This window comes from Aristolochia californica, unplaced genomic scaffold, assembly GCF_029961685.1.
Source record: "Aristolochia californica isolate CCGP_79_NKW_82.1479 unplaced genomic scaffold, dmAriCali1.0.hap1 SCAF_301, whole genome shotgun sequence".
In the NCBI taxonomy this organism is placed as follows: Eukaryota; Viridiplantae; Streptophyta; class Magnoliopsida; order Piperales; family Aristolochiaceae; genus Aristolochia; species Aristolochia californica.
The window spans coordinates 897-27,498 of NW_027181995.1; the positions used below are offsets into that span (position 1 = coordinate 897).

Sequence of the window (26,602 nt, forward strand, 5' to 3'; positions counted from 1 at the left end):
TTACGTCAATACTGTTGAAGGGTATGTCAGACTAAGGTAAAAGTGGAAAAAAAATGGATACAAAAGTTTTGAATTGAAAATTTAGAGAAGTCATTGGGGAGGGACTCTCAGGTTTAGCACCTGATAATTTTGAGATTTGTGTCATATGGACAATTCTACAGTAAATAATTTTATTTTATAGCAGTAAAACATTTCATAAACAAGTTGATTCTCATATCTCATCCTAGACGTATCTGAGCTAAACCTCATACTCAACCACACATACTGTGATGAACTTTTACTCCTAATGTATCGTGTAATAGAATATCATGTTATTGATCGTATCACATGTCAGAATCTCCCAAATTGTTACTTGTATGTGTATTCTGCTCTAGCATAGTAGTATGACTTAAGAGTGTTTAGTACTTTGTCAACTGATGTTTCAATTCCTTCCCCATGCTCTTTCCTCTCTAAAAATTGTTACTTGGATAGCAGTTACTGGCGATGATAGAATTCAGTTTCTTCACAACCAAAGCACAGCAAATTTTGAAAGTCTCAATGAAGGACAGGTGAACCACTATGCTTCTCATTGTGTCTGATTTAATTTTCTGTTTTTGTAAAGCAGTGGCCTTTATATTAGATGGATTGAAGGAGAGAAGAGAGATAGGAAAAGTGAACAGCAAGAGTCTGCCATTGTTTGGGAGAAATCACATGTGGGTCAAACTTGACCGCGCTCTCATTTATTATATCACTTAAATGAAAAAGGAATACGAAGGACAAAAATGCCGTTCTCCCTAATTCATATATCTACCCATACTTAAAAAGTACAAAATAGTAAACCAAAGACCTGTTGTGACATGAATAAAATTTCAACATAATGAGTGAAAATTACAATAATACTCTTGAAGTGAAATGGCCAAACTACTTCTGGACAACACTTTTTGTTAAAATACAAGTTCAGGGGTATTTTGGTCATTTCTTAGATTTTCAATATTACATTTTTATCTTATTGTATGGCTATTAGATAAAGAATGTCTTATTTTATCTCTAGTTAAATTTTCATTCAATTTAGACATATATTTTAGGAGATATGTAATTTTGAGTATTGAGGGGCATTTTTGTCCTATTGTAAAATTTCACTTAAACCCTGATTATAAAGAAGCAGGAAAGGCCTTTCTGGCTCGAATTCCAAGGCAACAAAGCTGCCTTTCTTCTAGAAATCCGTTTTCTCTTCTATTTTCTCCCTAAATCACCTATTTTTCATGTTATCAGAGTACTAACGCAAGTCTTGGGCAAGTTTCTTTGGATTTTGTGGATCTTCTCTCCATTTTTAGCATTCTCCTTGAAGGTTTTCCCACATTTCTAGACTGGTAGGGTAAAAGTTTCATTTTTCCCCTTTTTCTGCCTATCTTAGTCTATTGGCTAATGATTACTGCTTCTATTTGATTGAATGTTGGGATTTAGAAGTATTTAATGATTCCAATTTGAGGAAATTTCTCAAATCTTCTTGCATCATCAACATAATGCTTGTGTCATCATCCATATAGCCTACACCATCTTGATTTCTTGCAATTAGGTCATTCTTTCATTGATTTATGGTCTCAATTGCTGGAATTGATCACTATTGGTTCTAAATTGAATGAATTGGGTGCTGCATTGCCCTAATTGAATTCGGTGTGGGGCCCACTAGACTACGCAAATATTGAAATTTGGGGAAAGTGCTTCCCTTTGGTTAATTGATGCTCCAGTGTACTGAATTGTGGTGTTTGGTGATATTTAATGGCTGATTCCAGCACACGGGTTGCTGTCCAAAGGACCGTTGAGAGCTTAGATGTGAAATTCTCTTAGTCTATTCAGATAACTACGATCCGGTTGAATGGATCGAATTATGTAAACTGGTCTAGATCAGTTTTGATGTGTTTGAGGGCCAGAAGAATGACAAAATATATAAATGATGATCCCCCGGTACTTGTTACTGAAGATTGGGTGGCAGAAGATAATTTAGTAATGACCTGGTTGGTCAATAGTATGGAATCTAGATTTAGTGATCAAATTTTGAGTTGCAATATTGCTAAGGCAATGTGGACTACATTGGCTTCCATTTTGTCTCAAGAAAGTAATTTATCAAGGATCTATGAGTTTTATGTGAAGTTCTTTAATATGAAGCGTGGAGGTAGATCAGTGACAAATTATTTTACTGAGATGAGGGGAGTACTACTGGAGATTAGTACATTCCATCATTTTACCACGAATGTTGAAGACATCCGTAAGAAAGAAAATCAGATTCAAGTAGCCCGGTTTTTGGATGGTTTGGGGCATGAGTATGATGCTATTAGAGCCCAATTGTTTGGTTAATGAGGTTGTGACCACTCTTGAGCAAACTTTTAACAGAGTTCTTCGAGTTGAAGTTGCAGTTGTAAATAAGAATGTGTCAGGTGGAGCCCTCTCAGAAGCAGCCGTTCTTAACCTTCAATCTTCTACTGGTAAACCCGACGGTCAGTTTCATGGTGGTAATAATAGAGGTAAAGGTCGCTCTTACACAACCCGTGGTTGTGGCCGAAATGATCGGGGGGATCGAAAATGTGTTTATTGGGGTAGGACTAATCATATTTCTGAGAAATGCTAGGACAAATTTGGTAAACCTACTTGGGCCAATTCTATAGTCACAGATAAGGACGCCTCCTCGCACACTGGATCGTATGAGGAAATTAAGCCATTATTACAGCGACAGGGTCGACTGATTGCTTCATCTACTGCTTCTCAGACTACCGAAATTCCTTCTTCCTCAATGAGTGTCACGATGGCTAGTACAGGTATGAATGCACTAAATGTGTCTCATTCCCCCTCTTGGATCATTGATTCAGGAGCCTCTACACACATGTCAGGTATGCCCTCTCTATTTTAGTCCATTAATCCATCTCATTCATATTGTCGAGTTACTTTAGCTGATGGATCCACCTCTCCCATTTAGGGGGAGGGTATAGTTCGCACTACTCTTCAAATATCCTTTGATTCTGTTTTATTTGTACCAAAGTTTCCAGTTAATCTCTTGTCTGTGAGTCATATAACTAAATCCTTAAACTGTTCAGTAACCTTTTATCCTACTTCTTGTGTTTTCTAGGACTTGTAGACGAAGAGGACGATTGGTTCAGGACATGAGAAGAGAGGGTTCTACATGCCGGATGATGTATCTATTTCTCGAGTTGTAGCTCTCACTACTATAGATTCTTCTTACTTGTGGCATCTGCGCTTAGGACATCCCTCACCAGCTAAGTTGCGTCAGTCTTTTCCTTCTCTACCAGCCGATATTTCATTTGATTGTGAATCTTGTCAGCTAGGAAAGCATCGTCGCTCCAGTTTCCCAGTTAGTTCTAGTCAAAGCACCAAGTTGTTTGAATTAGTCCACTCTGATGTATGCGGTCCATGTTGGGTTCCTAACCCATTTGGTTTTAAGTATTTTGTGTCGTTCATTGATGATTTCAGTAGAGTCACTTGGGTGTATCTCCTACGGGAGAAGTCCGAAGTATTTGATGTATTCCTCAATTTTTTTCAATGAAATAAAAAATCAATTTGGTGCATGTGTTAATGTACTCTGTACTGACAATGGTTTGGAATATCTTAACCATAAATTTTCAGTATTTTGTGATTCTCTTGGTATTACCCATCAAACATCCTGCCTTTATACACCACAACAAAATGGGGTGGCTGAACGTAAAAATAGACATCTCCTTGAGGTTACAAGGACACTATTATTGCATATGAATGTTCCTAAATCTTTTTGGGGAGATGCATTTTTAACTTCGTGCTACTTGGTTAATCGTCTGCCCTCAACTGCTTTGAGTGGTCAAGTTCCACTTCAGGTTTTAAAACCCAATTGTAAATTGATTGGTGTGGTTCATCGTATTTTTGGATGTACCTGTTTTGTTCATATGCTTGGAACTTCGGTCGATAAGTTGTCACCTCGGTCTGTCAAATGTGTTTTTTTGGGATATTCTCGTCAATAAAAAGGGTACAAATGTTATGATCCTATTCAACGGAAAACATATGTATCAGCCGATGTAACATTTTTTAAACATATTCCATATTTTTCATCATCTACTGAGCTTCCTATATCACCTCAATCTCCTTCAGACTGTCCTGTTCCTATTGCAGTTTTGGATGTACTAGCGTCATCGAGTTCTTCATTGCCTCTTCGTGTTTACAGCCGTCGCTCTCGTACTCTTGTAGTGCCTCCAACAGTTACTTCTACAGAGCTCTCTTCTCATGATCCACCAACTTCCTCATTGCCTGCAGATCCTGTTGTCTCTGATTTGGACTTGCCTATTAGTCTATGAAAAGGTAAACGGTCTTGTACTTCTCATCCGATATCCAAATATGTGTCACTTGATTTTTTGTCCCCATCTTTCAAGTCCTTTGCTATGTCATTGTCTACTTCACATATACCTCGTTCAGTGCAGGAAGCCTTGTGCTCTCCAGAATGGAGACAAACTATGGATGATGAGATGAGTGCTTTGGTGTCTCGGGGAACATGAAATTTATGTGATCCACCTGCAGGAGCAGCTATTGTGAGGTGTCGTTGGGTTTATACTATCAAATATAATGCTGATGGCTCTATTGAACGATACAAAGCTTGGCTGGTAGCGAAAGGGTATACACAAACTTTTGGAGTTGATGTCTTTGAGACATTCTCTCCTGTGGCCCAACTTACTTCGGTATATATCTTAATATCTGTGGTTGTTAATAAGGGTTGGCCTCTCTTTCAACTCGATGTGAAGAATGCCTTTTTATATGGTGATCTACATGAGGAAGTGTATATGGAGCAACCTCCTGGGTAAGTTGCTCAAGGGGAGACAGAAAAGGTGTGTAACTTGCAGAAGGCTATTTATGGACTTAAACAGAGTCCACGGGCCTGGTTTGAAAAGTTTAGTGATGTGGTACTACAATTTGGGTTCTATAGGAGTTATTGTGATCATTCTATGTTCCTACTTAAAAGGAAGACTGGTATGGTGGTTTTGGTTGTCTATGTAGATGACATTGTGTTATCTGGTGATGATCTTGATGGTATTACAAAAGTTAAACAATATTTGGTCACACATTTTCAGGCAAAAGATTTGTGCTCTCTCAAGTACTTCCTTGGCATTGAAGTCCCTCGTAGCAAGCGAGGTATTGTTCTTTCTCAGAGAAAATATATATTGGATATGTTACAAGAGTATGGTTTATTAGGTGCTAAACCTATAGACACCCCCATGGAAGTTAATCATAATCTACATGACACCCAGGGTCCTACACTCAAGGATAAAACTCAATACCGACGATTAGTAGGTAAACTGATCTATGCTACAGTTACCAGGCCGGATATTTCATTTGCTGTGGGAATTGTGAGCCAATTCATGGAAAATCCTCAAAAAGTCCATTTAGAAGCTGCTCAGAGAATTTTGAAGTACTTGAAGGGTGCACCTGGAAAGGTCTTCTGTATACTCATAATGGGAAAATTGATGTACTTGGGTATTCTAATGCCGATTATGTTGGGTGTAAGATGGATAGACGTTCTACATCATGCTACTATTCTTTTATTGGAGGCAACTTGATAAGTTGGAAAAGTAAGAAACAAATAGTTGTGGCTAGGTCCAGTGCAATCGAGCAATGGCTCATACAGTTAGTGAGCTTATGTGGATTAAGTCTGTACTTCTTGAGTTTGATTTTATGTTACCTAACCCTATGGTTATGAATTGTGATAACCAGGCAGGCATTTTTATTGCCATCAACCTTGTATTCCATGAGAGAACGAAACATATAGAGGTTGACTGCCACTTCATTAGAGATGCATTTATGCAGGGGAAGGTGGTAACTCCTTATGTAAAGTCTTTTACCATGCCTTTGGGGAGACATGTATCCTTTAGTGACAAACTGGGATTGTTTGATATCTACTCTCCAGCTTGAGGGGGAGTGTTAAAATACAAGTTCAGGGGTATTTTGGTCATTTCTTAGATTTTCAATATTACATTTTTCTCTTATAGTATGGCTATTAGATAGAGAATGTCTTATTTTATCTCTAGTTAAATTTTCATTCAATTTAGACGTGTATTTTAGGAGATAAGTAATTTTGAGTATTGAGGGGCATTTTTGTCCTATTGTAAAAAATCACTTAAACCCTGATTATAAAGAAGCATGAAGGGCCTTTCTGGCTCGGATTTCAAGGCAACAAAGTTGCCTCTTCTATTTTCTCCCCAAATCATTTATTTTTCACTTTTATCTATCCTCATCAACCTAGCAAACAACTTTACTTTGTTACAAAATACTTCAAACTCCTTTTTACCATGAGTGAAAAATCTCACAGTTGATTAGTAGATTGAACATAGTCACTAGGGGAGGCACTAAGCTGAGGTGGCTTGCAAGTGGCTTGGGCTCTGCTCTGCTCTGCTCGGGGTTTTCTTGAGCTCAAGCTGAACTCGAGCCAGGAGCCAGGCTCATTATCTATAACGAACCGAACCTTGAGCTACCCTGAGCTCAGCTTGGCTGACTCACAAGCTGGATTAATTTAGTTTTATAATGAAAATACTGTTACAAAAAATACCCTAGATTTCTTCGACCTTCCACTCAGCCCTAAATTTCTCCAGCTGTTCAGCAGTCCCTCCTACTGTTTTTGCCTCCCAGCTCCCAGCGTTCTTCGCAGCTGTCTGAGCGGCAGACTTGCCAACGGGTAAGCTCCTCTTCTTCCTGTTCTCTTCTTTATATCATTTTCTCCTTTTGCTTCAGGGTGATACTCAACTTAACGAGAGTTTTGCCTAATAGTAGAAAATGGGTTAAACGGTTCTCTTCTCCCCCTTTAGTTCTTCTTCTCTATTCAGTTTTTAGGAACAACTGAACCCAAACAAAAAAAAAAAAAACAAGCTGAGATAATTTATCTGATGGATTTTGTTAACTGGTCCTCTTCACTGGTCAATGGATTGAATTTTTCCTTCTAGCTTTCGTCTCATTCTTCTTTGCTGGTTCAATTAGACAGATCAATGGATCAATAATTTCCTGATTTTTATTGATGATCTTTTCCCCTTTGGGCGTTCATCTCATTCTTCCCTATTGATTGGGTGTGTAGGTGTAGAGTAGCTATTTGTTTCTTCCCTACTTAGCTCGAATTTTTCTTGTTGTTTAATATACCTTTTCATTGGTCATATTTCATCTTGCTGTAATGTGATTTGTGGTCTCAAGTTGTTGTATTTCGTGAACTATTTCATCTTTCTCAATGCATTGAAGCAATGATAAAATGACTCCAATATGTTGTCATAATCTTTTTCAGTCTGCTTGTGTATTCTTTGAGTGACGATTTGCCCTTGAGCTCGAGTCAAGCCAAGCTTGAGCATGCTAAAAAATGCTTGAACCGAGTTTGTGTTCAGCTATTGTAATCATGGTCATATATGAGTGACCAGCTGCATAATAAAATGACTCCAGTGCGTTTTCATAATTTTTTTCATACTGCTTGTGGATTCTTTGAGTGACAATTTGCCCTTGAGCTCTAGCCAAGCCGAGCTTAGGCATGCAGTAAAATGCTTGAGCCGAGTTTGCTTTCAGCTATTGGCTCGAGACTGAGCTCAAGCTTCCAGAAGTCCGAGCTTGGTATGGCTTGATGCCACCCATATTAGTCATTGTCTTCCCACTTATAATAGTGTCTTTGATAACTCTAATTCAATATGTTTGGTCCTTTTGTAAAACACTAGGTTGTTAGCAATAAAATGGTTACCTGATTATCACATCCCATAACCATCAACTTTTCAATCTGAAACCCTGTCGAGAGTTAAAGAGTCATGGGGGCAATGTTGTAATGTACTTAAGTAAGTATTAAGTGTTTATTGTGTCAACTTAGGGTTATTTTAGTCTCACAACTTAAAACTCATCTTGTTTGTGTAAGTTTTTTAGGGCAATTTTGTCTTTATTTGTGTAATCTGTACTTAAGTAAGTAGGATTGATTTTGACAGTAAGTCTCTCGATTCTATGGAGTAGATGAAAGTTGTTTGACCCTAGATCTACATAGCTCTCCATGTTTTACATCTTCGATGACAGAGCTCCTGGTTGTTTGTTTGTGTCATTATCCTTGTGTAACAGGAGTGTAACAGGAGTAATGCGGTCTTTCTCTCTTGTAATCACTTAAGCTGTTTAGTAAAAGAAGTTAGGGGTCAACCCGACACCCTATCAAGACTGCTTTCTTTACGCAGTCATTCTCTCCCTTCTCTTTCTTCTTCTCTTTCACTGTCTCTCTTAAATTCTTTGTTTTTCTTATTTTTCTGTAGTCATGGTGGTCACTTCAAACAGATTATAACAAGGATAGAGAACAAGGAAGAGTGACAACCTTGTCAATTGGAAGGCCAGTTTCTGCTTCCCTCTTTTGTCTCTTGTCGGGAATACTTCTGCTTCGGCTAGCGGTTCATCTTGAGTGTACACCCTGAGGTGGAAAACTCAAGGCCTCGTTTTCACTGAAGCTTGCCCAGGCTTCTATGTAATTCGATCTCTAATCACTTAAGTGAATATAAGAGGAGATTAGGGGTAAAGCTTGACCCCCTAACCAGAATGCTGTCTCTCTCTCTCTCTCTCTCTCTCTCTCTCCATCTGTTTGTCTCTTTACTTGTTTACTCACACTTTCTTCTCTTAAATCGACATTTTTACTGTTACGTTGAATACTGATAAAAACTTTCGAAATGTTTGTGTTAAGGGTTGTGATACTGTCTTCATTACTCCAACAGCTCGTACAATAGATCTTGCCCATGCATGGATTATGGTATGTCAAAACTCTCGCAAGCTCTCTTCCTCATTTAGTCATTCCTACCCATACTGCCACTTACAAATTCTAGCCTCAGTTAAATTGAGAACCCTCCTTTAATGGGTTACTCTATAGCAAAGCCATCTGGTCATTGATTTTTGTTTGATGTATATTAACCTTTTATGGTATTTTACTTTCACCATGCATCTCTGTCAGAAGGCTGGAATGTGGCAGTCAAGCTACATTTTTGAACTGTGGCATTCATTGTTGTTCCTGTAGAAAATATTTGTCATATTGAAGCTTTCTATGCAGTTTCACTCAAAGTTGTTTATTTGCTCAACCACTTTTATCTGTTTCTCAATAAAACCGGTTGATTGTGAATTGAGTCCTTGTTTAATGCTAATTACTGCTTCCTTCGCAGAAAAATTCTGTAGCATTGATTCTCTCGTCAATTACCTTCAGAAGCATAACTGAAATGCTTAATAAGTATGCTCCTGACATGATCTTCTTACTGATCATTTTGATAGTCCAGTAATGGATTGCATGAGTGCTATAGCCTTGTCATTTTTTTAATCGGTGGTTTTATGTGCAAAACCTTTCATTTTGGTGGCTACCACTAGGTGCCCTTTCATAACAGGTAAAATAGAAAAGAGAAACACTAATAGATGAGACAAATAGGTAGTGGTGAAGGACCAGAAAATCCCAGTGATGATGATAATGAAGATGATACTGTAAAGTGTGAAGTTTAGGGTTTGGTGAGAGAGAGTGGAAGAGAGAAAAGAGGAGAGAAAACAAGAGCGCTGGAAAGACTCTTCTTGGGGGTTGAGCTTGACCCCCAATCCTTTTATAATAATTTTGAGAATAAATTATAGAAATGCCCCTTATCACTTAAAAGCACTTAAACCCTTAAACTCCCTACATGCTCGTTCAAGTTACATGAAAATAGGATTAGCGAAAAACTAAACACATAGAATAAGACAATGTAGCTACTGGACATTACAATGTGTAAAATGATGATATTTCCCTTCAATGGATTTTTTAACAAATACTTAATGTTGAATTTATTATTTTATTGTTTTTTTCTGTTTCAGGTACATTTTCATGGCTGATAAGGTGGAAATTCATGATATCACTAAAGAGACTTGCCTTTTCAATCTCACTGGCCCTAGAAGTGACCAAGTAAAGCATTGTAGTATCTTCTAGTTTTGTTACTTTTGCTAGTTTACTTGTGGTCAACATCTATTTAATAATGTAATGTGCTGAAGGTATTGGAGGATCTGAACCTGGGAGATCTTGTGGGACAACCATATGGCACTCATCGACACTACAGTGTATGCTGCAACTTTATTTTTCTGGATACGCATTTTATGTTCGAAGTAGCCACTTGTGCCTTCTGCACTTTCTGAGAAAAAGCTTTAGATTTATTAGTATGTGACTATTGGGACCTTCAGAAATGAAATGTGGGAGTCACACATTCAAGTGCGTTGTAGTGATCTAGGCTGTCATGCCCAGGGATGGGATGGGCGTATCAGCAATCTGACACATATTTCTGACCTGCAAAAACCAGTGTCTGGGGTGATACAAAATAAGTATCAGGCAATATGCACCCTGTAAAGTCAGAAAGGAATTACAAGGCGAGACCCTTATATATTTTGACATATGGGAGTAGAAGACATGTTCAGAGCTGTAAAATATGGGGCTTTACTGTCTCTACTAGTTTTGGATACCACTGCACTTTCTGCTCTAGTTAGTCTCTTATAAGCTATTTTTCAAAGTTGGGACATTATCGTCTACTAACATTTGTGCTTGTAGGGCCTCATATTTATGCCCTAACCCATCCAAAAACCTGGCAACTTGTATTTGAGATTCCTTTTCTCATAATTTCACAGAATCTGTAGTAAAGGTGTGAAGTACTACTATCTCCTGCAGTACTACATGCATCTCAGTATATTTTGTAACAGTCTTGTCACCCCTGTTCATACCGAAAAACTTTACATACAACTCATAAACCCTGGACAAGTTGTTTCCTGATAAAAAATAGATTCAAGGGTCTTCCACGTATTTGTCGTAGTATAACAACTGAGAACTTGATTCCTAACATGGAGCTACATAGAATTCAACATCCAGGTCTGAACCAGGTGATCCTTTGCTTCCCGATCTTTGGTTATGGGATTAAGAGGATCTTCTCTTATATTCTTAGCTTTTCTCTTTGCAATAAATTTTTTTTGACTACTGGAGACCAATTCAGATACTTTGCCCCATTAAACTTCACAGAAGTAATCTGGACATAATCCATGGTTTCTGTAGACTCAGTGTTTCTAGTAGGACCAATTACCTCTTCAGAATCAGCCTTAATAATCCCTACTTACAGCCACAATAAAAGCAACGGTACCATGCTAAAGAACACCCCACAACACTAGAGATAACCACTTCCCAAACTCAACAAAAGGTGTGCATAAATACATGTGAGCACCACTTAAAAAAAAAACTGAATTAGGGTTTACACATGACCCTTTTTGATACCCAATCAATCTCTTATCTCAACAATTGCAGGAATTGAGAATGAAAGAATAACAATTAAGACACCAGGAATTCCTGCACAAGCAAACCTGTGTCCCTGGCTAGGTGACTTAAGCAGTGATTCTTTAGGTAGTACTTCAAAGCTTCATAAAATCCTTATAGGATCACCGCAACACATAATAACTGTTTTAGATAGCAGCACAAGCCATTAACTCTTAGTTTAAGATACAAAGAAGGATAAAAATCTGACCTTTGAACTCAATCAGAAGGAGGTAATTGAAAAAAATCCTGTCTTGAATGAATACGCATCCTTTACGAGAAGAGGGATTCGACTTTAGCTTGGAATCTATGGATTGAATCGTTCTGATACCATGTAAAGATTGAACATAGAAGATAAATTGGAGAGAAAACAATGAAAATAGAGAGAAAGGAGAAGAAGAAGGCTGACCTACAGCCTGCTGGATGGGGAAAAAGTCGACTCCCTTCAGTCTTTTATTTCTCACTTAAGTGGTTTTACAAAAAGTCTAAAAAGCCTCTCTCTTAAGGGTTTAAATACAAGTACGTAAAACACCTTTTTAAAGTTACTAAATTTACACGATAACCGCATCTCTTTGAACACTCTAATCTAGACCCTTTTTCCTAATAAATTACAGATCTATTATCCACATGAGGAATTACTATAATACCCCTGACTCTTAACATTTTTTAACCCTGTCACGCCTCTCAGCCCCATCCCATCCCACAACGGGGTTGATTTTCAATCTAGTCCCTACCTTGCATCATATAGTGGTTTATAGATAAAATTACATCAGAAGTTTAAAATAAATAAATTAAAACATATGCAAATTAAAACATTTAAGGGCATAATATTCTAAAATCTTGTGGGGCAAGGATGTAAAAACTTGTCCCCATCCCAAAACTGCATGAGGTTTTGGATTTCAACTTGTCCCCACCTTGCGGGATCAAATGGCAACCCCATCCCTTCATTTAGTAAGGTGGGGCTGGTTCCTTGTGAAACCTCCTCCACCACCATCTTTAATATTGAAATTGCAGAAGGATTTTTGTAATTAATTATTTATCTTTCCATAAAAAAACAATTATTTTGTGTTATACAATTTCTAAATCCCTGTATTCTTGTCTCTTGCTCTTGCATGAGTATCTTATGTATTCCTTCACATATGTGTTAGTGGGAATGGTCCCATTGAGTGTTGACAAAGATCTTATGGTTAGTAGGTAGGCGACGTCTTAACTTCGACTAATTATTTTTGGATGGACCTGGACTCAAATTTGACTTGGTATCGGAGTAAGTCATCTACCTTATTGGGCCCAATTTGTGTGCCCCATTTAGTTTGTACCTCGTTTCTATTGTTCACATCTTAGATATATGGAGTATTAGTGAGAATAATTCCACAGGGTTGATATCAAGAAAAGTCATATGGTTATTAGTTGGAAGAAAAGAACCTCCGAACTTTGATTAGTCACTTTGGAGTACAGCTAGACCCAAACTTTAACATGGTATAAGAGTATGACAATTGCATTGTTGGGCACAGTTTGTGCCCTATTTAGTCTGTAACCCATTTTTGTTGTCCATGTCCTAGGCCCATTGTCCATTTGTGTAAACCTGAAAGCGAGGGGAGTGGGAATGTTCTACATAGATATGTCATAAGGAAGATCCTATGGTAATTAGTTGGAAAAAGGCTTCAGCTAGTCATTTTGAGATAGAGCTGGATCCAACTTTTACAGAATGGAGTTATGGTCTTGAGTGCTTCTAACATCTTTTTGAATGATAAGGAATTTTTTAAGGAAAGAGAAAAGGTAGAAAGCTGACACGAGAGGGGGCTTTCTATAGTATCTTCAGCCACATCCAAATATAACTCATTCATGTAAAAAAGAGAAAGAGGTCTGACCTGAATATGGATACATAATGTTTCAGGAGTAAGATGGCAAGTTCTAGCTGTAGCTTTATATGTACCAAAAGTAATAGCTAGTGGAGTTGGAGAAATCATGGAACTACTGAGTGTCATTATATTATGTAAAACATGTAATCACAGATGAAAACATAGAAGACAATATTTAGCTAACTTTGCTAAATTAAACTTTTTGAAAATGGTTTGGATTGGTACAAGCATGTGGGATGGAATAATTACAAGGTGTACCATATGTTCTTGTATATTGTAGTACACCCAACATGACATATTAATCTGTAGGAGAACTGTTTAGCTATGAGGGATTCCTATTATACCATTTAATAAGAATTACAATCTCTTATTATCTTGAACCTTGCAGAATCACAGCTGCGGATTTAGAATACTAGAGAAGATAGAAGTAAGAAGAAGGTATTAGGGCTGTGAGAGAAGTTGTCACACAAAAAGAAGCAGCATTTTGGAGGTTTGATCAACCTCCAGCTCTCCTATTTATATTCTATTAAGTGAAAAATTGCATCAAGCTCAAAAAGACCCCTCTCTCTCCATTGCATAAAATCATATAATTCTAGGAAATAAAGATAAACAGCTGGACAGAAACAATCTATAATAAGCCAAAGAGAGAGAGAGATAGATACATAGATAGATAGGTATATATATATATATATATATATATATATATATATATATATATAGAGAGAGAGAGAGAGAGAGAGAGAGAGAGAGAGAGAGAGCATAATGGCTAGTCTTTCCATGAATGAAGATACAGATCCATTACACTGTATAACAATATTACAATGCACATGCAGTGGTAGAAGAAGTCTCTTATTGAAATGTGACAGCATGTAAATGGCACAATTTTGGGTGATTAAAAATAATTATCTGAATTATGCCCTTTTTTCATATTTGATATTTTTTAGTTAGTTCTTGTGCAAAATATGCTCTCTTGATCTATGAGCAGGTGAATGGGATGCCAGTAACTGTGGGTGTTGGCACCATGCTCTCTGTTGAAGGTTATTCCTTGTTAGTTTCACCTCCTGCTGCTGATTCAGTCTGGAAAAGTCTCCTTAACCTTGGTGCTATCCCTATGGGGACAAGTGCATGGGAGAGATTAAGAGTTCTTCAAGGTAATTATGTTCCATTTATTTTGCTCTCTTGTTACTTGTTGGGTGTTCTGTTTTCCTTGAAAGTCAGAATTGTATTCAGCTTGATATGCATCAGTGCTTTGGTTAATAAAATCATGATTTAGCATTGCAAGTATATGCATCTTGCATATATTTGTAGTAAGTCTTGCAAAATCTGCCTAGTTTGAACCTTCAAATTTAATTTAGTGCTTTATGTTAAGCACCTAGCCAATACTACCCAAAAGACCGGCTTGTAAGGAGCGGAAGACATAGGTACTTAACCCCAAGACCATAACAGTACCCCGCCCTTCCCCGAGCCGACGACCGCGGAGGCTACCACAACAGAGCAACCGGAGCCGGGTCGAACCCGGGTCAGTCCAGGCGCGTGACCACCCGCATCCGCCTTGGGGGCGCCAGGATTCGAAGTCGGGACGCAGCGCTAGCTCTGATACCAAATGTTAAGCACCTAGCCAATACTACCCAAAAGACCGGCCTGTAAGGAGCGGAATACATAGGTACTTAACCCCAAGACCATAACACTTTAGCACTAGCATGACATTCAGTTGTACAAAAGTGGATTGTCCAATTTTGAATTGTAAAAAAGAGGAAATGTCCTGTGGGTCTACACTTTGCATTGGGTTTTGCTTGTTTGAACACTAAAATCTGGGCAAACACTATTCCATATTGGTGGTACTGTTTTGGAGCATCATTGGGCCTTCATAACCTTCGAGAGACCAAAGAGCAATGTTATGCCAACATTCACTGGTTTGAGCATTAGTTAAAGAAATTATGGCTGAATGCAATTATGGATAGTTGGGATCAGAGTAACAGCTCCAGAACAATGTTCCGCACTTGTCAATTTTTAAAACTACTTATGGTTGTTGTCATTAGGATGATGATGCACAAAATAGCACCAGCTTTCATCAGTACACAACTTAATCAAAGAATTCATGATCAAGTGCAATATGGTTTTGGAGAACCATTTTTTATTAAATAGTTTATCAGGTTCAACAGTACCATTTTGGATCCTATTATGATCCTCCAGGGCCTAACTTGGGTATGGGTTAGGTTGTGCCAACCTAGTCTGAGATAAGTGTTAAGATTGAGCTTGGTTGCATTCCAAAATGACTAGCCCCTTAGGAGGCCTATTGCTCAAACCTTATAAACTAAGGATTTTTCTTCACATTTATCTATGTGGACTACACTGACGGGGTACAAATTCAACTGGGTACAAACCAAGCCTAGCATGCAGACTTCTGGCTTTTGGATCATGTTAAGATTGAGACCGGTTCCTTCCCAAAATGACTAGCCACTTAGTAGGCCTATTTCTCAACCTTATAAACTAACAACTTTTCATAACACTTATCTATGTGGGACTATTCCCACTGACAATCAGTTTAAGGATTTAGTTTTTCATGTTCCATAAGCTCTAGAGCATTTGACATACTAGCTATGTGCCTAATATGTGGTATTAAAGCAAGCACTAGATCTCATGTTTGACTCCTGGAAAAAACGACCTAAGTCTACTCAATGTCAAAGTGATAATCATCATAAAGGTTAAAAGGTCTTTTTTTTTTGTAAAGAGCACGGTTTATAAAAAATCCAAAAGACAGAAAATACATCAAGGGGAAGTCCCTTAGAATGAGGGATTGGAGGGCTCTCATTGACTAATGAGTCATCAAGCCTATTAGCACATCTAGGTACATGAGACCAAGAAACAACAATGTTAGAAGCAAGGTTTTAGATCTCATGGAAGAACATCCGGTGGTGCCAAGGAGGTCTTTTCTTTCATAAACACCAGCATATGACATTACCTGAGTCATCTTCAACATGCAGCGTATCATGGAAGTGGCTATGAAAATAATGAAGACCATAATGCATCCTTTGGATCTCAGCAGCAGTAGAATCAGTAATACCCAGGGGGCCAGCATAGGAAGCTAAGACATGACCATTCGAGTCATGAAAAACTCCACTAGAGCCAGCATAGGATTGTTGTGGGAAGAGCAGTCAAAATCTAACTTGAATGTGTCCACCTCAGGAGGCATCCAAGTAACTTCAGTCCTCGGCTGCTTGCTCCCACCAAGAGAAACAACCTCCTGCCAACCAAAGCGATGGGAGCCTTCTCTAACCTCTTCAAACTCCTGTAAGGTACAAAGCCAAGCAATTGCCCAACTGCCCAAGAAGTTTGGGCAATGGTTGAACACTCTCTGATTATGTTCCAGCCAAATTCCCCAAGAAATGAAAGTGAGCATGCCTTCATCATGATCATTCCATGCAAGGCTGAGGGGAGAAACGTGGCAATGAGGACTAAATCATTGAATATTGCAGGCAAACGGAAGTGGAACCCCAAGAGGCCGAGGAAATAATTCCAAGTGCAGCATGAATATCGACAGTCAAGGATGAGGTGGTCAATGCTCTTGTCAACTAAGCCATAGAGGGGGACAAGGAGCTAGGCAATTCACATGTAGTGAGGTTATATCTGTGTAGGCTCTTCCCATGGAGGACACTCCAAATAAAGAACTTTAAGTTTAGGCGGTCCACTGAGGGCACAAGCAATAGCAGTATGCGAGGTGGTTTCCAAACCTGAACCAGGCTTTGAATAACAGGATGCCATAATATAATCACCTTCAGGTTCCAGACACCAGATTAGTTGTTAGAAAATCTATTGAAGGGCAATAACATTGTTTTGCACTTACTATAAAATCCAGCAGCTACACTATTTTGTTCTGTGTTTAGTTTTATCTCTAGTTCAATTTTCATGAATTTGAACAAGTATGTAATGAGATATAAGGGTTTAATTGTTTTTAAGTGAGAAGGGATTGTTTTTAAGTGAGAAGGGCCATTTCTGTGATTTTTATTTCAGAACTCTATAAATGACCTAGGGGTCGACCTCGACCCCTAAGTAGAGTTTTTCTAGCACTTTGAATTTTCTCCTCTTCTCTCTCTCTCTCTCTCTCTCTCCCTCTCTCTCTCTCTCTCTCTTTCCCTCTCTCTCTCTCAAACCCTAAAGTTTACTCTTTTACAAGGTATCAGAGTAGTAGATCTTGGTTGGAGCCCTTCATCCTTCTCCAGTTCCTTTCATTGAAGCCTGCAACTTCATAGAAAGGGGATCTTTTGAAACCTACCTTGATTGGTTAGTAAAAATCTGAACTTTTGCCTTCTTCTCCTGCCATAACCCTAGGTTTGATGGTTCCTGCAGCCGTTGAGAAATTATGAATCTATTTACTGCCCCATGAAGGTTTACTAAGTGAAATATCACTCTTTTTGCACTATGCGACCCCAATATTGGCTCCCTTGCATGCATCATCCTGGGCTCTACTTGCATCAGCCCTAATTTGTTGGATGTTTTCATGGCTTATGCAAATCTAAGTGCATTGAACTGGACTTATGCCCTAAAGGAGAGTTCTTTATTGGAACTTCTTCCTTTTTTCTCGCTGCGCAGCCCATTATTAGATTTTAATTGCCTATGACATCATTGGGTTGGATGAAGTCAGCCCTAAAAAATCGAGAAGTTTGTGGAATTTCAGAAAATTACCTACAACAGCTAGCGAATTACATATTAGGGCAGATTGATACTCCCAATTAGTAAAAACACTATGTTTTTGAGAAGTGGGCCCACATCACTTGCGCACTATTGTTGTTTGTGCTGATTTTGAGCTATCTAGGGTTCATATTTGCAGCATACATAGCAGATTCTGGTGAGGTTTTTACCCCGTCGAGGAACTCTAAGACTTTAGGAGGAAAGGATACTATTATGATTACTTCCAAGAGACTGAATGGCCAAAACTATCTGAGTTGGTCACGATCTGTCTCTTTGAAGGACGACTGGGAAGCCGAGGATAGTCAGGTTATGACTTGGCTAATTAATAGTATGGATTCCGATGTAAGGGATCAAGTTATGAATTGTGATACAACTAAGAAGATGTGGAAATCCTTAGAGTCTGTTTATGCTCAAGAAAGCAACTTGTCACAAGTTTTTGAATTATATGCGAGGATGTTTAGCCTCAAGAGAGGTTAGAGCTGTCACTGCATATTATAGTCAGCTGGTTGGTACATTACAGAAGATAGGTGTTTACCATTCCATTACTATGAATGAAAGGAAAACAAGAAAACGGAATTTAGGTGCACATTGCCAAATTTTTGGATGGTGTAAGACCAAAATTTGACTCTATTAGGGCACAATTATTGGTCTCAAAAGACGTTCAATCATAATCCACAGCTTATAACAAAGTATTGCACGCAGAGATTACTATTGTAGCCCTGAGAAATAAAGATGTGACCAACATCTCTGTATCAACACTGAATTCTCAAGGTTCCTCAAAACTATCTAGGGGCAGAACTGGGAGCACTAGAGGCAGAGAAAGAGATAATCAAGGAGAGGAAAGGGCAGAGAGTGATGCTAGGCCGAAAAGAAAAATGTGCTCATTGTAGCCGTACAAAGCATTTTTCCGACAACTGTTTGGAAAAGTTTGGCAAATCCACTTGGTCCAATTCCCTTGTTCATGAGGGAACTGATGTGTCTACTGAGCCTATTGTGCATGTTGTATCAGACACATATGATGAAATGCAATAGCTGATTCAGCGCATGGCGCAACTGAATGTTGCCTCCTCTTTAGCATCTATGACTCAATCATCCATTCCTACAACCACACTGGCCAATGTAAGTATGTTTGCCCTCCATGTGTGTCCATCCTCCACCTGGGTTCTTGACTCAGGAGCTACTGCTTGCATGTCAGGTATGTCCACTTTGTTTTCTAATTTGAAAGAATTAACTACTATTAAACAAGTCATGTTGGCTGATGGATCCATTTCTCTAGTACAAGGAATGGGTACATTAGTTCCATCTACCATTTTGTTACCTTAGTCTATTCTATTTGTTCCTAAATTCCCTCTCAATTTGTTGTCAGTAAGTTAACTTACCAAATCAATGAATTGCTCCGTAACTTTTTATCCGTCGCATTGTTTTCAGAATCTTACGATGAGGAGGATGATTGGTTCCACATATGAAAGAGGTAGATTATACTATGTGGAGAACCATTCACCAGATATTTCACAGGCATTGCACTCTACGGTCTCTCCTCTATGGTGGCATATACGGTTAGGTCATCCTTCTCCTACAAAGTTGATTCGGCTCTTTCCTACATTTCCTTCTGATGTGTTCAAATTTTTTCATAATGAAATAAAAAATCAATTTGATATTTTTATTCGTGTACTTCGCACTGATAATGGTCTTGAGTTTATGAATTACAAGTTTGACTTATTCTGTCAAGATCGTAGTAATATACACAAGTTGTTGTGTGTTCTTACGCCATAGTAAAATGGTGTTGGTGAACGTAAAAGTCATCATTTGTTAGAAGTGGCTTGTACCATACTTTTCCATATGAATGTTCTGAAGTTGTATTGGTTGATGCTGTCCTCACTGCTTGTTTTCTCATCAACCAAATACCTTCCTCAGTTATCGATGGTAAAACTCTTATACAGGTGCTAATGCCATTGGTCAACTTAATTCCCGTCTCGTCGTGTGTTTAGGTGCGTATGTTTTGCACATGTTTTTGGTACCTCTAGGGACAACTTGTCCCCCTCCAGCTATCAAATGCATTTTTTTGGGATACTCGTGCACACAAAAAGGATATAAGTGTTACTGTCCCTCTACTAAGAAAACATTTATCTCTATAGAGGTGACATTTTTTTGAGGGATACTACTTTCATTTCTATGTCATCCATAGATGTTTCTCCACCCATTTCTATTCTTGAGGTTGTTGCCCCCACTCCTGTTGAAGAGATTCCTACTCCAATTCTTGATGCTACTGCAGAGAAGCTACTATAGGTATATCACATATGGAAAGTGACTCAAGATAAGATTGCTCCCTTTATCACATCGGACCAACAATCATCTTTATCTACTGATCTTGAGGTAAGAGATCTACACCTGCCCATCGTCTCTTAGAAAGGCGTTAGAAAAGGTACTCGTTATCCTTTGTCTCACTTTGTGTTGTTTGATTTTCTTTCTGACCAGTACAAATAGTTTGTTGTTCTTGTCCTCCTGTACCATTCCTTTGTCTATACAAATTGCACTTTCTTCTCCACAGTGGAAGACAGCTATGGATGTTGAGATGGGGGCACTACAGGATAGGGGCACTACAGGATAGGGGCACTTGGCAATTGTGTGACCTACCTGCTGGTGCTACAGTTGTGGGTTGTAGATGGGTATATATTGTGAAGTATAACCTGGAGGGATCTGTTGAATGGTAGTGGGCTCGATTGGTAGCCAAGGGCTAAACATATACATATGGGATAGATGTGTTTGAGACCTTTTCTCCTGTTGCCTGTCTCTTTTTGTTTTTTGGATCTTGATGTCTTTTGCGGTCAACTAGGGATGGCTGTTATATCAGCTTAATATTAGAAATGATTCTTTATATGGTGACTTGGCTGAGACTGATCAACACAACCTCCTCTCTGCTACTGCTTTCTCTCTTCTCCCTTCAATTTCTCCTCTCTTCTGTTTTGTTTTCTCTTAATACTACATATTTATCATGTGAAGTTGGGTCTAAGGCCTATCCCAAAATGACTAGTCATATTAGGAAACCTCTTTCCCAACTAATAAACTCAACATATTTGTTCTCACTAATCCATGTGGGACTATTCCTTTAACACTCCCACTCATGTGTAGGCCCTCTGGGCTCTTACATGTGGATAATTTGGGTGGAGGCCCACATACGAGTACCTGCTCTGATACCATGTGAAGTTGGGTCCAAGGCCTATCCCAAAATGACTAGCCATCTTAGGAAATCTCTTTCCCAACTAATAAACTCGACATATTTATTCTCACTAATCCATGTGGGACTATTCCTTTAACATATCAGAACCAGTTTTACTCCATGAACAGAACATGAAGAGAAAAAAGCTTCCTTTTGATGTGCCTATTTCCTTTTTCTTCCCAGGTTGAAAGACCTAATTGGACCAAAAAGGTCATCTTGAAGTAGTTGATAAACGGGCATAGAAATTGACATCCCTACTAGCAACAACATTTTGCACATATAGATGCTTATTCTGCCAGTTGGAATGAACTGTTGGACCAAGCCCAATTGAAAAAGAAAGGGTCATTTGAGTGCCAATCTAACATATAAACAACATAACATGAACTGAAAACTATTATTAGAACTTTAGATGCTGTTACTATACAACCAAGGCTTATAGGTGATCTGCCCAGCCAAAAGAGTGTGAGCCAACCAATTTTAACCAGAGGGGCAAATCAGGTCTTATAGCACTGCTTGGTTAATGTTGATTTGAGGGTATTAAGAAAATCTTAACATTACTGTCTGTATGAGATTCAGTATATCTGTCCTCCTTTTACAATTTGATTTGAATTGTTTTACTGGTGTGACTCATATTTGATATGGTAAAATTTTGGACGATATGCTATTGTAGATGGTTTTAGATGGTGCTAAATTTGGATTATGTTTGAAAATACCGTCACATTTAAATTTATTTGAAGACAGTGACCTGACAGGTTTATTTTTGCAGGGCGGCCATACCCAAGTAAAGAGCTGACTAATGACTTCAATGTCCTTGAGGCTGGACTCTGGAGGGCTGTTTCTCTAAACAAAGGTATCTTGCCCCTGGTTGTCTAAATTTTGAGTTGCACATTGTAAATGACCTGGATTGACCATCTGAAAGACCCCTCAGCATGGATACTGTAGTGATTTTTATGGATCCATGTGAAGCTTAATGCCTCCACTGACACAAAAAAGGACGACAGAATTAAAACATACTGTTTTCTTCCAGTTTAAGATTAATTGATGGATAGATTCTGCATTTAGTAAGGTTTCCAGGTATGGCCTGTTCATAGAGGGGCCTCTCAGATGGGGTCCATGTCATGGATGATAGTTGAGCACTGCCAGAAAAGAGAGTACACCCTTTTGGTGGTCTGATTTGGCCAAGTTCATGAATCTGTACAGGATGTTATAAAGGGCAAGAGACAATCGCTAGGCTCATCACATATGATGGGGTGAAGCAGAAACTCTGGGGTATTCGACTATCAGGCCCAGCAGAGCCAGGCAATCCAATTATAATAAATGGGAAAAAGGTGTCAACTTTTTCACAACTAACCTTTTACTCTTAATGCTTTTCTTGAACCTTGAAATAAAGCTCTTCTTATTCTTGGCAGGTTGGGCACCTCACCAGCTATGCTGTTGGAAGAAGCGAATCTGAGCATGTTGGGCTCGGTTATATCAAGAAAAGAGATTGCTTGGCTGGTGATGAAGTAATTGTTGGAGAGGTTGTGGGAGTGGTAGTTGAAGTTCCATTTCTTGGGTCTTTTCCCTCTAGTCGAAGCACCTAATAGTTCAAGTTTCTTACCATTTACTGTATTTTTGAGCGATTGCTCTCCAGCTCTTACCATGGGTTTTAAATCATGAATCTTTATAAGGTACCAATTTTTCTATTAAATATTGTATTTAGAATCTGATCAGTTTGATGTAATTCAACAATTTGGATTTCCCAATTGTTGTTGTTTCTATATTTGAACTGGTATCATAGAACGATTTCATATATATCACATGATGGATTTTTTTTTAACTTGTACTTCCACATACTGGATACCTATAAACGGGTAAAAAACTAGGTGATAGATTTGCCTCAAACAATTACAACTTTGTTATGACCCTCTGCAGCCAGGTAGGAGCTTTAGGGCGGCCAGTTCCCATCAAGGAAAATGTCATGTATCTGTTAAGGGGCCGTGTGAAGAGTACCAAATCTTTGTTTAGTCTTTGGTCACTCAGGAAGGGTTACCCACTTTTGAGCAGCTCCTGTCATTGTTTTTGCAACATGAACACTTTATGGGAGGTTTTATGTTAATAAAAAGACTTCTACTGCTTTTGTTAGTAATGGGTATGGAGGAAAGAAGGGACAATTTTACTGGTAGAGATAATAAAGGAATAAATAATAATAAGGTAGCCTACGAGGAGGTACTAATCAGAAATAAAGGGGGCTCAAGTCAGTCAGTATATGGTAGACTGAATCATACTAAAAAGTTGGACTACACAGTTTATAAAGAGCTTCAAGGAAAAACATTCTGGTACGTAAGCATTAGCTGCAGATTTTCAAGATTCGATGGCGAATGAGTCTCTGCAGATTTCAAGATTCATTCTACCATGGCTGGTTGATAATGGAGCAGCCCAACATATTTCAAATGATCCAAGTAAGTTCTTTACCCTTGCTCTTTACACTTGCTCACTCATATTAGATCCGTGCTCATTAAAACACTTTGAAGTCCTTCATTTTGAAGAATTATCCTTCTTGTTCCTTCTTTTAGCTTATAATTTATTTTCTTTTCCTTAGTTCCTTAATTTCCTATGCTGCCAAATGTCTTTTTGTTAATGTTTTGTTGAAGGACCATTTGGCTCAACAGACCTCTCTAGGGCTGGGAAGATAAGACATTTATTCTTCACTGAGGAGAAACGTTGTTGTTTGAAAAAGGATTCCACTTGTTGACATCAAAGAGTTTATCTTCTTTTTTTGAGAGTAGTCATTCATAGCATTGTTATGTAGGTCCCTATTTGTCCAGAAAGATTGACCAAGTATAGATGTGGCTTCTCGTTTCAATGAAAATAGACAGGCTTCTCTTTAATGATATTGTCAGTTCTCTAAACACACTCAATCACCACATCCCTCAATTGCAAGAGCTGATCGTATCTTGAAATCCATCCACTTTTGTTGGATAGGGTTGTGCCTGTTACTTCTTTCTCACTTTAGACAAGATTTTACTTCCAACTAATGCATCTAAAGTCTTTAGTGCTTTCAGGGTTGGAGACTTTCGGAATGAAAACTCTTCGTGTTTCACCATGATCAGTAGGGATTCCTGTAAAAGGGAGACGTTGTTTATTTGATAAAAAGATCTGTTTGAACAATATCCCAATAAGTTTTACTAATTATAAGTTGAAAACCAATTCGGCAGGTTGTGCATAATGAGAGTAGAGCTTCTTGAACCTCCTCTATCAATATGGGTTCTATTAATTCCTCGTTATGTTGATTTTGAAACTCTTAGTTTGATCAGGTTTTCCATTGATAAAATCTCTGCCACCTTTTCAAGCCAGATCTCTGTCACAGTAATCAACCATACAGTAAATTATTTAATATGTCTTGAAGACATTTATTTGTTCAACTCAGCTGACAAAGGGAATTTAGTACTTGTTAAAGAGAGGGCAGCCAGGAGCTGAGAAGTTAGGCGTTTCAGATGCATCAGCTTTGGATCCTCCAATGAGAGAGGCGATCACTATGCTGGGGTCAAAAAAGAACTCCACCCTTTCAATTCGGTTCGACTCGTCCAGCTGCGGCATGCAACAGTAAAATTAGTCACCCAACAAGATGAGGTTGAATAAGAAGAGCAGAAGAAGAGTAATGGTTGTATATAGAAGAAGAGGCAGAGGAAATTTACCCGCACGATTTCCGTACCATAGAATTCTACCAAGTCTCCTGTCGGAGGATGCCCCTGGAAGGGACCCTCCATGAAAGACCAGTGTCTGAATTTATAGGAGATCACAGGAGGGCCAGAATAAACTTCAATTACTTCCCAAGCAAATCCTCGAGGAAATGTTCTTTCGAACGCCTCTTTGGATGACTGCGACGTTTCCGCATCTGGGTTGTAAGCTCTCAAGCTTTCTGGCAACGATGTCTGCAGAAATGCATTGTAACCTCCTACTTTCATAACCTCTCGTCAAGACATGGCGCGCCTCCCTGTATGGAAACAAGTCACGCAATTACTGATATAACATCTTTGTTCTTTAGATTTTACGCGGAGAGAAATCTTATGAATATTAATTACCATTGACGCTGTGCGAGTATTTTTCAGCATTAACACTTTTGTAGTCCTCCGCGTTCACCTTGTGAACGATCTCCATCTCCAACGTCTTCATAATATTCTGAACTCTTTCTTCAAGGGATCCCTCCGGCCATACCTACAAAATATTCGTAATATCGTCACTCAAAAGGAAATGTATGGATCAATAAAAAAAATGCTGCCAAGCAAAGTCGATTTGTACATTTGTTCGGCCTTCTTCAAAGAGCTTGTTCACTACATCATAATTCGGAGGACCTCCAAACCTCCACACAGTGTTCTTCTCTCCTTCTCCATAGATGTGAGATCTGTACTTATCGCCCATAATGAAAGCCTCGGCTACTCTTTGTTGTGAGACAAGAAAGGGTCTGAAGACTCTGGACTCTGGAGATTGGTGGATACATAAATGATTTAGATCCATCCATTATATAAGGTTGAAGTTTCAACTCTTTCAAGGGATTAAAGATTGGTGGTATACCGTCTTTTTTTTTTTCTGAAGGAAATTAGTTCAAGACGGAAAAAATGTAGTTCTCTGTATCTGTTATGATTTACGATGGCTATTCTGTGCATGACTTTCGGTAATTTTCCAGGCCACTAAGAGACATTTTAACTTTCAAAGGAGGCTTCTCAAGTGACAGCCCAGAGAAGTTTCCTATGGATCTATAGCGGCATCAATAAATTGACTTTGCAAAAGCTTCCAGGAATCATAAATATAAAACACATGAAATATGCTTTTAGAGGTATAGTGATTGAATGAGAAAAAATGTTAATATTTAATCAGCTTATTGTAGCTTTCATTTTGCATTCATTGCCAGGTCACCTTTGAACTTGCATCCTTGTAAAAAACAACTGCAAGACATATCATTCTTTGACATCTTCTTGATAAAGTTTTGGAAATTAAGGAATCAACAAATCCATAGGATATTAATAATAATAATAACAACAACAACAACAAAAGTCATCGGTTGTGCTTAAAAATATTTCATCTTATTGCTTGTTGTTAAAGTAATCCGAATTGATTCATCTTATTACTTGTTGTTAAAGTAATCCGAATGAAGGATCTTTCAAATGAAAATTCAGTTGCATGCTAAAACTTATTTATTTTATTGTTTGATTAAAATTGGGAACCTTGTGAAAGGGTTGGATAGTGAGAAACGTACAATTTCAATTACGATCAATGATGCAACTCCAATATCTAGGTTTTGTTGTATCCAATGATACAATTATAATACCACATGATGTGCCTCATCTAAACATGTTGCAATTTGTATTCTTTAAATGTGTGACCTATTAAGTGCACCTTTGCCTCTGGTTAGTTGTCTCATTTGATGCTACTTCGTCAACCCACAAAGCATTTTGCAAATAGTTGTGATAGAAAATTCTCCCACATCACTTATTGCCACCTTGAGGTGATTAATTTTGCAAAGTTCAATCATATTTCTCCATTTCTATTTTAAAGCTCTAAGGAAATTTC

At 38.4% G+C, this 26,602-nt stretch overlaps 1 protein-coding gene and 1 pseudogene across 1 annotated transcript; one reads left to right on the top strand and one right to left on the bottom strand.

Moving 5' to 3' along the window:
• Nucleotides 1-416: 416 nt before the first annotated feature.
• Nucleotides 417-22,834, top strand: LOC137960938 (putative transferase At1g60990, chloroplastic). The gene is made up of 9 exons (XM_068808324.1): nt 417-548; nt 8,681-8,746; nt 9,150-9,214; nt 9,820-9,907; nt 9,994-10,059; nt 14,132-14,297; nt 21,819-21,902; nt 22,253-22,380; nt 22,462-22,834. The coding sequence occupies exons 1-9, from the start codon at nt 417-419 to the stop codon at nt 22,633-22,635; spliced, it is 969 nt and encodes a 322-aa protein (XP_068664425.1). The 3' UTR covers nt 22,636-22,834.
• Nucleotides 22,835-24,467: 1,633 nt separating this feature from the next.
• On the bottom strand, nt 24,468-25,549 carry LOC137960937 (pathogen-related protein-like; annotated as a pseudogene).
• Between the last annotated feature and the right edge of the window lie 1,053 nt (nt 25,550-26,602).

Excerpts from the sequence above, each read along its gene's own strand:
- LOC137960938 (XM_068808324.1), top strand. The coding sequence starts at position 417 with ATGTTTCAATTCCTTCCCCATGCTCTTTCCTCTCTAAAAATTGTTACT. Across the intron at positions 9,908-9,993 it reads CTGGCCCTAGAAGTGACCAA|GTATTGGAGGATCTGAACCT; the intron begins GTAAAGCATTGT and ends AATGTGCTGAAG. Across the intron at positions 21,903-22,252 it reads GGCTGTTTCTCTAAACAAAG|GATGTTATAAAGGGCAAGAG; the intron begins GTATCTTGCCCC and ends GAATCTGTACAG.